At 32.3% G+C, this 13,529-nt stretch overlaps 1 protein-coding gene across 1 annotated transcript; it reads left to right on the forward strand.

Annotated features, from left to right (window-relative positions):
- The first annotated feature begins 10,099 nt into the window (after positions 1-10,099).
- LOC130805765 (auxin response factor 17-like) lies at positions 10,100-13,474 on the forward strand. The gene is made up of 2 exons (XM_057670551.1): positions 10,100-11,158; positions 13,358-13,474. The coding sequence occupies exons 1-2, from the start codon at positions 10,100-10,102 to the stop codon at positions 13,472-13,474; spliced, it is 1,176 nt and encodes a 391-aa protein (XP_057526534.1).
- Positions 13,475-13,529: the final 55 nt, after the last annotated feature.

Here is a 13,529-nt window from a genome sequence, read left to right on the forward strand (position 1 = left end):
TTGAAAAAAATAAGATTATTTAACAACTTAATTCCAAAAATAAGCTTTGTGAAAACTTATTTCCAAAAATAAGCGTCCGTACATCCAAGCCAAGGTTCGGCAAGAGTCGCTGTTAGTAACAGCGAAAGAGAAAAAAAAAATAAATAAAAGCCCAAAGTCGCTGTAATAACGACAAAAAAATTAAAAGCCCAAAGTCGCTGTTAGTAACAGCGACTTAAAAAAAAAATTTTTTTTTTAAGTCGCTGTTAGTAACAAATGCTCGAAGATTCCGCTGATGGAGACATGAGGGGTGTTGGATTGTGGCATTGGTTGTCTTGAAGGGTTTAATGGTTTGCTAGGCGTCAGTTTTAAGTTTTCAAAGGCAGGGGAATGGGGCTTCAGTGGTTGAAGAGGTGGTTGGGTTTAGTGTTCAGATGATGGTTTTGAGATGTAAAAATCCAGATTGGGCAAGGCAGTTTGGGGTAAAACTATGGTGAAAAACAGGAAGAAATTATGGACTAAACACTCATAACAATAACCGAGGCTCATAATTTTCTAATTCTCGATTACCCTTGAACAAATGGCCCCTAAGTTGACTGCACTGCTGTATCTTATTGTAAGATGTGCTAATGTGAAATGTGCTGATGGTTTTCTTTAAATTTTGTTCTCTCAGCTTTGATCTTGAATTTGCAAGTCTAGACTTAATTTGTAGTCAGGCTTGAAGTACTGGCAAAGCGAAAAACAACGCCATATTTAATATTTATCCTTTGCCACCGAACAAACCATGGTTTTAAACGTCATCACAGATTTGATCCTATTGGCTATTGCTATGGCATTTGAAGCTTTGAGACTTGAGGCCATTGTGACAATTCGTTCACAGTTTGGACAAAGATCAATGAGTTATATCACAACCACTCAGTAACAGCAACTTTAAGGTGAGCTGAAAACTTAAAACGCATTAAGTCGCTGTTATTAACAGCGACTTAAAAAAAAAAAATTTTTTTTTAAAGTCGCTATTAGTAACAGCGACTTTGGGCTTTTAATTTTTTTAAGTCGCTGTTAGTAACAGCGGCTTTGGGCTTTATTTTATTATTTTTTTTTCTCTTTCGCTGTTACTAATAGCGACTCTTGCCGAACCTAGGCTTGGATGTACGGACGCTTATTTTGGGAAATAAGTTTTCACGGAGCTTATTTTTGGAATTAAGTTATTAAATAATCTTATTTTGTTCAAATTTTCATATCACGTGAGCTGTAGCATTAATTTTTCTTTTTTTAATCCAATCTCTCCGACTATTTTTTAGTCGGTAAATAGTCGGAAGTCCGACTAATTGGCTACCATTAATGTAAGTCCGAATTCCAACTAATTTTCCGACTAACCGAATTCCTACTAATTACCCACTAAAATGAAATTCCGACCATTTTGAACCGACTATCGCAAAATAGTCGGAAATCAATTGGTATAGCTCTATACCGTCCGATTTACGACTGTTTTGGGCAGTCGGAAAGTTGCTGTTTTATTTAGCGGAGTTCAAAACCGGATACCGGGTCGACCCGGATCCGAAAATCCGGGTACCCGCTTTTTCGGATACCTAAATTGTGATCCGGTTCCGATCCAGTTTAAACCGGGTCGGAAACCGGATACCCGATTTTCTTAGATTTTTTTTTTGTTTTTTTTTTCGTTCAACCATGCATTTTTATCTCTATTTTTATTTAAAATATTTTTTTATATAAAATTCAAATACTAACTCTTTAAAAATATTTAGCTAAATTAGTCATAAAAGACAAATTAAGAAAATTAAAGAATAATATTATTACACATTGATTAGGACAATTATAAAAAATGAGATATTTTCTCCTAAATAATAGCAAAATTAAAAAATCTTCCCATAAAGTAATTGTTAAGAAGAAATAAAAGTAGAAGGAGTAACATATATAACATTAAAATTGTAGTAAAGTAAATTAATTGTTCAATTCTTGAATCTTCTTTTAAATAAATCTTTCCCCTCAACGGTTGAATTCAAGATTGCATTCAATCTCTTTAAAAGACAAATCATACACAAAACATCCTCCTTCAATGGCGGCCGCGTTGTCGTCGTGGAATCATGAACGAGAAGTAGATCAAGAAATATGGCAAGCTTGTGCAGGAATTTTGGTTGATATACCAAAAGTGAATTCTTTGGTCTATTACTTTCCGCAAGGCCATATGGAACATGCTTCTTCTTTACCTAACGAGTGTGCATTATTATTACAGTATTATGGTTCTGTTCTTTGTCGTCGTGTGGCTAATGTTTCATATCATGCTAATCCTCATACTGATCAAGTGTTTGTTAAGTTTCTTCTTAAACAGTGGAATACTGATGACCCAATCTCAAACCGAATTCAGATGGGGAATAATGATATTGTTTCGTTTGTTAAGGTTTTGTCGAAGAAGCGTGATATTAGACATTTAATTTGTCCGTTACGACAGAGTTTAGAGATTGCATTTTTCCACATATACCTCGTAGAAATGGAAAGGAAAGGATTTGGTTGACTGATATTCATGGTAAAATGTGGGATGTTATACTTAAATCAACCCAAACCGAATTCATATCGTTTAGTACGCTCGCCTTTTGTTGGGATGAATTTGCTGAAGCAAAGAACTTAAAAAAAGGAGATACAGTTGTTTTCATGCTCAAAAAGTTAACCAATGAGTATTTTGTTGGAATTCGTAGGGATGTTATAAATACACCAATTAGCGCTAAAGATATAGAAGATGCGATTGAGAAAGCACGGAATATGAAAAGTTTTGAGGTAGTTTATTATCCAATTCTGGGTTTGCCGGAGTTTGTTGTGCCCGTCAAGAAAGTGCAGTGGTGGATAATTTTTTTTTTTTTGGTTGGAGACGCGATATGAAGATAAGGATTGCGTTTGAGTCTGAAGGTAAGCCGGAAAAGAGTTGGTATTATGGACGTATTTTAAAGGACGTCAATCTTGAAAGGGATGGGTTTTGCTCGGAGTCTTCGTGGCGGATGCTTCAGGTATAATCATGCACCAATGTTATCTTTCTTCTGTTCTATTATACTTGCTTGATGATAAAACCTTTTTCTATTGCTTGTTAATGATAAAACTAATTAATTAACAAAGATATTGTGTTTGATATACCGAATAAATTGGTGAAACTTGAACAAAATTTTAGGGAGGCGGAGTTAACAACAAAAAAAAATTGAATGACATTAATATATAGCTAATCCATACAACCAAAAATTATAATGTAAATTTGAATTAAACTAAAGCTCGACGCTCTTTAGCCATTGACACTATATGTCTCTAAATGTATATTACTAAACTATTCTCTCATTTTGTTATGAAGTCTTTTCATTACTATCTTCATATTTGATTTTTGTATTGTATTAATCACTTATTCAAACTAATTATTAAAATAAAGATAAGAATATTCAATTAAAAATATAAAACAAACCTTTATCCTTCAATTGAGGATCGTAAGCTTAATTTTTTTATTTTGTCAATTTCTCCCTATCACTTTCTTTTTTTTTTTCCTTTTTTAAATGATAATTTCATTCCTAATTTGATATTCCATTATTACTTATTATTTTTTTTGTTTTGTTCAATTATTCTTTTCTTATAATTGTATTATTTTTATTTGTTGGGCTAGAATTATAAAAAATATAAAATAACGGTTGTATATTAAATAAAACTTGCCGAAAATCTGGAGGGGCAAAGCCCCTACCCTTATTTACTCATTAAAAAAAGGCATTCATTATGCACAATCATACCCTTGCTAATTTCAATTTGCAGGTTCAATGGGATGTAACACCTAAAATTCTTAAGAACATGCCGAACATGCAGATGAACATGAGTCCATGGGAGGTGGAAGGGCAGCCTAGTGATGAAGAGCTTGCACAGCCAAACATAACTGTAATGAAAAACAACACAAGTTGTAGTTCTCGTTTATGCGATATCGACAACAAATCAGACCATATGGATGTGGAAGCTGATGTGAACACTATACTGAGTCTGAGTCTAAGTTTGAGTCCTCCATGGAGATTATAGAAGCGTACACGCACCACATAGCTTAGCTTCGCTTGTTATGTTACTATTACACGAATATAAAGTGCAAAACCCGCAATCTATAGCTAGCTTAGCACTTTGATAAACAGTCAACAATTTCAGTAGCAAAAAATTTTATCTTGCATGATCGTACTTAAGCATATAGCTATTGACTATCACTTTACACGTAGAAAGCTAATGGAAGGACCCATAAAGAATCAGTTTGCTGACATATGTCTATATAAAATCTTATTAGTTTCGTCTTAACGTATATAATTTAATTTGATAAATTTATAATATGCATTTTTAGATATTGAGTATTAAACAAATACTCTAAAAATATGCAAAACGCAATAATAAAACGATCTCATCGTAAGACACGTATTATACATAGGTTGAATAGCTCAATAATACAAATCATACATTTATAAAGATAAGAAGACATATAAATACAAATTGAAGAGCATATAACTAATAACTACTTCTATATATCCTGAATAGAACAAAATTTATCATTAAATGTCACATATTACAACAAGAATCTTGAATTAATTGTCCAATAGAGATCAAGTGCATTTCATATTTCGGACATTCTTGAGCACAAATTCATGTGCTTAGATGAACATTTTCTTGCTTAATTGCGGACATGTTTCCCACAATAGTCACACAATATTAGGTAGAATAATAACAAAAATAGAGAACAAAATGTTAGGAAGAATAATATAAAAAAATAGAAAAATAAGTTGTAGCATCTTATACTCACTACAATAAATTTAATTTTTTGGGACATTGAATTTAGTGGCATTAAAAAATGACACTGATTTATGTTTTTAGTATAATAATTGTTGGTTTTTAATTTAAGTTTTACTATATAGTGACATTTTATTTGGCTTTTAGTGGCAGATTTAATTGTTATTATAGTCATATTATGACATTTATGAAAAATGTCACTAATTTCTATGTTGGAAAAAACTTTAGTATGATTTTTTATTATGCTGCTAAGGAGTATAATAAATGTCACTACATCCACTATATCTACTATTAGAAATTTAAAGTAGTGACATTTAAATTAAATGTCGCTAAATATATCCCACTAACAATAAATTATGTTGTAGTGACTTTCCTTTAAAAATTTTATCATTCATTGTATATACATACAGGTTTACCAATTAAAATTGTTGTCATTTTCTACTATAATTTATTTTTACTAAAACCTGAATTTTTTAACTTTGATGGAAAACTCGATCATAGAAATTTTAGGGGGCATGTGCAAATTTGTAATGAACTTAATTAATATTGTATTATATTATATTGAGTACGAATATTCGATTACATCATAAATTATACAATTTTTTAATTGAACACTTACCAATACACTTAATATTTTATCTTTGTTTGAGCTCACATCTAACACTTTTTTATATGCCTATGGTAATAAACTCATATTTCACCCTTTCTAATATTTTTATGAGAATAGCCTTACTAACATATATAGCTTAACCCACTTAGTGTTTATTATGTGCAGTGTATTAAACACAATGGCATGTCAATATACGTTAAATTTAAAGTTTTGAATTACACACTATTTTTGGAAATTAGAAAAATAAAATTTTTAGATAGTAGATATATTATTTTATTGAATAATAAATTTAATGGAAGAAAAATAGGGACCATACCCTTTAAAGATATGGAGAATTAAAAGAAAGTAAGTGAAAAAAAATATATGAACCACAATTAAGACGACTTCAAAACAAGAGCCTCATAAGCTAAAAATTTCTATTATTAGGCTATTCAACCAAGTATGAGACATGTCTCACGGTGAGACCGCCGCATATAAGAAATATCTTTAAAATATTTATGATCACTACAAAAAAACAAAAGCTGCCCAAAACAGTCGGAATTTAGTCGGTATAAGGCTATACCGACTAAATTCCAACTGTCTCAATCCAGTCATTTAGAATGGTCGGAAATCTTGTTTAGTTGATATATTAGTCGGAATTCTGACTAAAAAAACGGTGGTAGGAAATTAGTCGGAATTACGACTAATAAAGTTGTTAGGCATTTGGTCGGAATTTCCGACTGATGTCCTACTATTTTTCAGTCGGAATTTTATGACAAGTCATTGGTCGGAGATTAGTAGGATTGATTGTCCTATAAATGAAAACACTCAGCTTGAGAAATGCCTACGCAGAAATGAAAACAAAGACCTATAACACGCCATAAGCAATAAAAAAAAAGGTTCTAACTCCTTAGATTCAGCAGAAGCACAAGAAATTTAATGTGGATTGATTATTCCTTTGATGAAACTTTCTCCAATAATATGTCAATGAAACCTATAGAAACCCAATGAACAAGAAGAAATATGTGATCAAGGAACGAAAATGCTTCTTCTTTACCTAACGAGTTTGTTGTGTCCAAGGTAAAAGTGGATAATGCTCGGCGTATTAGTTGGAGACGTCAAATGCCGGTAAAGTTGGCGTATGAGTTGGGGGCTGATGGTGTGCCGATAAAGTGGTGGCATAATGGAAGACTTTTGAATATTGTCCATCGTGAAAATGATGAGTCTTGGCCGGATACTTGGTGGCGGGTGCTTAATTCAGGTATAATTGCTTTATTGTCCATCGTCAAAAAGCAAGTTTATAGTAATTATTATCACTTTGTGAGGTTTCTAACTACTTAACGTATCACGTATAATATTTCCTAACAACCTTTACTTCTTATTAATAATGAAATTAATTAACAAAGAGGTAACTTGGTAGAACTATATTAGTCCAAATAGTATAATATAGTATCTGTCATATAAGTATATATTATTTGTCGTTTTTTATTTTTGGTTGTATATATATGGTGTACGTTAGTAGCATAAAAATTATCAAATTTATTAAAATGAAATTAAAAAAATTAAATTCATAATTGATTAAAGATTATTTAATATTAATGTCAAAAAAATAACTTTTAATTGAAAATTATAGAAAAAAAATTAAAGTCGGAAATATTTTTTCACTGCCAAAATATAGCCCGTAAATCAGACGGAAATTTTTTTCTACCAAAATATGGTGGGATAAAGCTGTTAGGAATTTTCGAACAAGTTTCGGTTGGAATATAGTTTGAAATAAGCTCAGGTAATTTCCATCTCTATTCCATTTTAAATTTCTCAAAAATTCCGGCTGTCATTGTATTAATTGGAAATTGAGTAGAAATAAGTCCGTCTATTTAACTGCGCAATAGCAAAAATAGTCATAATTTTTAACTAATATGGTTTTAGTCGAAAATTTTAACTATCACAAAGTCGTAGGAAATTCAATCTTAAATTTTCAACTATTTAGTGATGGCAAAAGTTAATTGGTGTACTAACTTTTTTTAGTCCTTGTTAATGAATAATGATAAAACTAATAAATACAAAAGTTGTTTCCGATGTATTGAGCTTCTTTGCTCATTAAAAGAAGGCACTAATTGGATATATGAAATCTTACCCTTGTTGAATTCAATTTGCTCGTTATTTAAAAGGCATGTAAGCCCTGAGATTCTTGAGAACAAGCCGCACTTGCAGAAGAACATGAGTCCATGGGAACTGGAAGTGTAGCCTAGTGACCAAGAATCTGCAGTGATAATGACAAATATAATGGAAAACAACACTAGTTGTAGTTCTTCATTTTATACGATATTAACAGTAAAATCAGACAATATAAATGGCAGCTCTGTGCAGGTGTACAAGCACCACACAAATTAGTTTGGATTAGCTTGTTATTTTACTACTATTGGCTGTAAGTAGCTTATATTAGTGCTACTTTATTTCCCTTCCCTTGTCATGCCATATAAATATTTCTTTTTGTTACTTTGGTAGCTAGGATTGTATACAACTGTGTCAGCTACTTGGGTTAGCAAACTTCTATGGCGTTATTACCAGAGTCGTATTTGACCCGGGGCGTGTGGGGCAAAGGCTATAGTCAATCTAAAAATGACTATTCTCTTTTTGTTAAAAAGACAGATCAAAATATCATTCTACTTGCAATATATGTAGATGACATAGTTATAACAGGCAATGACCCTCTTGAAATTTTAAACATCAAGGCTCATCTACATGCAACTTTTAGTATAAAAGACCTAGGTAATCTTAATTACTTCTTAGGGCTAGAGGTTCATCACATCCAAAATGAGATCATTTTGCATTAGAATAAGTTCACATAAAGGAACTTCTCAATGACAATGGAATCACTAACTATAGAAAAGTTGTTACCCTACTTCCTAGCAAACTAAAACTATCAACCCATGAAGGGAACTTGTTACAAGATCCTACATCCTACAAAGCCTCATTGGTAAACTCAATTTTTTTATCAACACTAGGCCAGATTTGTCATACACTGTACAAACTCTGAGCCAATTTATGCAACAACCTAGAACTACACACTGGAAAGCACTTAAACACACTTTGAATTACGTCCATTCTACATGTGGACAAGGTATTGTTCTCTCAGGAACTAATCAAATTACTCTTCAAGCCTTCTCAGATAGTGACTGGGCTTCATGTCCTGACTCAAGAAGGTCCATAACTGGATACATCTTGCTTTTAGGTAAATCTCCTATATCTTAGAAATTCAGGAAACAAAGCACAGTGTCCAGGTCTAGCTCTGAAGTAGAGTATAGAGTTATAGCAGCTGCTTCTGCTGAGGTCACTTGGATGTCAGGTTGCTAGAAGAGATAGGAGTGCAAGATCTTAAACCTATCACACTGAATTGTGATAATCAGTCTACAATGCATATTGCAAGGAACCTTGTGTTTCATGACAGGATCAAACACATCAAAGTCGACTACCACTTCACCAGAGACAAGATCCTAGAAGGACTCCTACAACTCTCCTACCTACCGTCCAAGCACCAACTAACTGATATTATGACCAAGATATTACCATCATCTCAGTTTCAAGATCTATATAAGCAAACTAAGAATGGTTTTTCCCCACCCCAGTTTGAGGGGGGATGTTGAGTATACAGCACATCAACAATAAAATACCAGCCCATCTTAGAAGGAGATAGTGCAATAAAGAACACGTGCAGCTTATTAAAGAACATGCGTGCAGTTTGTTAAAGAACATGTGCTTCTTGATTTTATTAGGGTGTTGTTACCGTCAACACTTATATTAGTGAAACAGCCTTTAATTAACTTTTAGTTAGTTAGGATGTTTTGTATATATATATAGCTTCCTCTACTAACTCTTGTATTAATTAATTCTATTACAATAACAAGATTATCATTCTTTCTTCTGTGTGTGTCTCTTTTGCACATTCAACAAATGGCTCGAACATATCATTTTCCAATAATCAATGAATCATACTTTTAACCATAAAATTATTATTGCCTCTGTTCATTCATTAATGAAGTTTCCATAAGGAATGTTAAGGTGAATTAAGAAAAATAAAATCTTTTAGATTGTAGATTTATTATTTTATCAAATAATAAATTTGATAAAAGAAAAATTAAGACCATTAACATTAGATAAATATTAAAAGAAAGTTAGTGAAAAAAATAAAGTTAATTTCTTGAGAGACGTATTTCAAGCCCAACCCATTAATGATTAATGTCCACTTACCGTATTCTTAATGCCTACTTACATTATCCTTAATGTTTACTTACCATATCCTTAATGCCTACTTTCAATATTTTAAATGTCTACTTACATCATTCTTAATGGTTACTTACAATATTTTAAAAAATATATAATTGGCTGGCCCAATTAGAGACAGTCTTTTAAAAAATAAAGGATGAAGTACCACAAGGTTATTTTTGTTTAAATAAATGATATAAATAGAAAGATTTTTTTACGGGAATAATAAATAGAACTACACTTTAAAAGAGGCAATTGCCACTTCTTTAAAGAATACACAGTATAATTTTATTTTTTTTTATGATCTAAGAACAACTAAAATCATACATAAAGATAAGAGGACATATATATACAGATTAAAGAGCAATTAAAATAAACAAATAACTGTCCTTGGTGACAAGAAACGATTACTGATATCCAAAAACAACAAACTAAATACAAATCATAAACAAAATTAAACATACTCCTTCAATGGCGTCCTCGTCGTCGTCGAATCATGAACGAGAAGTAGATCAAGATTGCATTCAATCTGCTCTTAAAGAAGATAAATCATACACAAAACATACTCCTTCAATGGCGTCGTCGTCTTCAAATCATGAACAAGAAGTAGATCAAGACTTATGGCAAGCTTGTGCAGGAGTCGAGATTGATATTCCAAAACTCAATTCTTTGGTTTATTACTTTCCGAGAGACCATATCGAACATTCTTCTTCTTCGCCTGACGAGTGTACATTATTATCACGGTATTATGGTTCTTGTCTTTGTCGTGTGACGAATGTTTCATTTCATGCTGATTCTCAAACTGATCAAGTCTTTGTTAAGTTTCTTCTTCAACCTTGTAATACTGATGACCCAAAGACCTCAGCCCCAAGCCCAATCCCAAACCCAAATTATTACCCAACTCGAAGAAACCGAATTAACGATAATGCTGTTTCGTTTGTTAAGGTGTTGTCGAAGTCAGATATACCAGAAGGTTTGTTAGTTACGAAGGCGTTAATAGATTGCATCTTTTCACAGTTACCTCAAAATCCCATTGAAATCATCCAATTGATTGACATTCATGGTAAAATCTGGGAAATTATGCTTCAATTAAAAGATGGGATGTTTGATAGGCTCACTGGTGGTTGGTATGATTTTGCGAAAACAAAGAACTTAACACCAGGAGATTCAATTGTTTTCATGCTAAAAAAGTCAACCAAGGAGTGTCATGTTGGAATTCGTAGGGCTGTTATAAATAGACCAATTAGCGCTAAAGATGTAGAAGAAGCGATTCAGACAGCAAGGAATATGAAGAGTTTTGAGGTTGTTTATTATCCAATTCAGGGCTTGCCGGAGTTTGTTGTGCCCAAGGACAAAGTGGATGCTGCTTTGCATGTTCGTTGGAGACGTGAAAATCCGGTAATGTTTGCGTATGAGTACTTGGGGGGACGTGAGCCAGTAAAGTGCTGGCATGGTGGAAGAATTTTGGATTTTGTCCATCGTGAAAATGATATGAGTAATTGGCCGGATTGTTGGTGGCGGGTGCTTCAGGTATATTTGTTTTATTTTATGCTTTAATTCATTTCAAGAGTTGAAATCATCTTAGATTAATTATATACTTTCTCCGTTCTATATAAGTTTCAACATTAAAATATATGATACTATTCATTCACCACTTTTAATTTGTAATTAATTTTTAATTTATAAGTTAAAACATAGTCAAGTGAGATCTTATTTGATTCGTCTTATCACAAAAATTGAAATATCAAAAATTGAATTAATATATTGAACTACGTGAAAAAGAAAATGTTGTAAGTATTTTGGAATGGAGGAAGTACAAGTTTATCATTGTATGGTATTTATTCAAGAGTGAAACCAAATAAAAAACAAATAATATCAATGCTATAACTAAATAATTATTTTTAAACTCTTAAAAAACAAGTTTATAGTAATTAAGGATTTAGGTAATTGTTATCACATAGAGATCGAGGTTCCTAACTGCTTAACCAATACACGTATGACATATTAATATTTCCATTGTTGTGAATAACAATCACAAACAAGTGCAAAGAAACCAATCAAAACAGAGTAAGGACAACAATGGAGACAAACACAAAATTTATGAGGTATCTAAGGATACTTCTCCCTCAAACAAGGATTACTTTTATTAATATATCAACATACATCAATGAGAAGCCACACACAAGTTTTGACAACACACTCACAAAGCAAAGATCTCATCTTTAATGGTGCTCTCACTCAAACAACCTGATACAATGAAGAGGAAACTCTAATGGATGAATCCTAGTTGCTTCTCAAATATTAGTCTCTCACTACTTTCCTATTGGGGTTCTAAAGTTCCCTTATATACCATGTAACACAAAAGGAAACCCTAGGTAGAAGCCCATGAAGTCCCAAGCAAACCAGTGCAAAAATAGAAACTCGCGTGTTGCCTAGCCCAAGGCTGCTCGAACGAGCAGCATCCTTCCAGCAGCTACTACCTTCGTGTGCTTGCTGCCTCGGACGAGCACTTCTACCCTGTGTCTTGCCTCATTCAAGGCACAAGTCAAGGCCATCCTCAAGCACTCTCTTGCCTTTATCAGTGCAAATTAAGTCTCCCACTTTGATCACTTCATCACATGATTCAAAGCGTGTACTCCATGCTTCATTGCACACTCACTATCATTCTTAGTCGTGCAAGTCATTGAGTAAGCAACGAGGTGATCGAACTCACATCCATCATTATGAAATTTAGTGCTTGGCACAACATCCATGTATATGATTTTATACTTAGCTTAAATATATTGTGTTAGCTGATAGCATTGAATGACCTTGCATCCTTGCTCATGTATATTATTGGGTATCATAACAAGTTTTTGTTGTTCCTAAATGCTGCCGAATTTAAGTAGACAAAGAAAAATCATTACCCCAATGCCAAATCTAGGGTAGGGTTTGGAATGGTTAGATATACGCAAACCTCTTATTAATAATAAAACTAATTAAAAAAAGAGGTAACTTAGTAGAACTATATTAGTCGAAATAGTATAGTATAGTATTTGTCATATTAGTATATCATAATTAGTTGTTTTTTTTTTAGTTGTATATGTATAGTGTACGTTAGTCGCATAAAAATTATCAACCTAATTAAAATAAAATAAAAAAATTAAATTCATAATTGATTATAGATTATTTAATATTAATGTTCAAAAAAATAACTTTTAATTGAAAATTGTAGAAAAACAGTTGGAAATATTTATTCCTACCAAAATATAGTCGGCAAATTAGATGGAAATTTTTTCTACCAAAATATGGTGGGATAAAAGCAATTAGGAATTTTCGACCAAGTTTTGGTCGCAATATAGTTTGAAACGAGGGCAGGTAATTTCCATCTCTTTTCCATTTTGAATTTTTCAAAATTTTCGGCTATCATTGTATTAGTTGAAATTTTAGTCGAAAAAAATCCGACTATTTAACTGCACAGAAGCAAAATTAGTCATAATTTTTAACTAACATGGTTTTAGTCGAAATTCCGACTATCACAAAGTAGTAGGAAATTCGGTCAAAAATTTTCAACTATTTAGTGATGGGAAAAGTTTATCAGCATACCAACTGTTTTTAGTCCTTGTTAATGAATATTTATAAAACTAATAAATGCAAAAGTTGTTTCCGATGTATTGACCTTCTTTACTCATTAAAAGAAGACACTAATTGGATATATACAATCTTACCCTTGTTTAATTCAATTTGAAGATTGTATGGCATGTAAGTCCTGAGATTCTTGAGAAGATGCCGAACTTGCAGAAGGACATGAGTCCATGGGAACTGGAAATCTGGAATTGTAGCGTAGTGATCAAGAGTCTGCAGTGATAATGACAAGTATAATGGAAAACAACACTAGTTACTTTGCAGTGATAATGTCATT

This window comes from Amaranthus tricolor, chromosome 2 (genome assembly GCF_026212465.1).
Source record: "Amaranthus tricolor cultivar Red isolate AtriRed21 chromosome 2, ASM2621246v1, whole genome shotgun sequence".
In the NCBI taxonomy this organism is placed as follows: Eukaryota; Viridiplantae; Streptophyta; class Magnoliopsida; order Caryophyllales; family Amaranthaceae; genus Amaranthus; species Amaranthus tricolor.

What these genes read in the sequence shown, in the direction of transcription:
- LOC130805765 (XM_057670551.1), top strand. Translation starts at nt 10,100, where the DNA reads ATGGCGTCCTCGTCGTCGTCGAATCATGAACGAGAAGTAGATCAAGAT. An exon ending in GTTGGTGGCGGGTGCTTCAG is followed by an intron (nt 11,159 to 13,357) that starts GTATATTTGTTT and finishes TTCAATTTGAAG; the next exon opens with ATTGTATGGCATGTAAGTCC.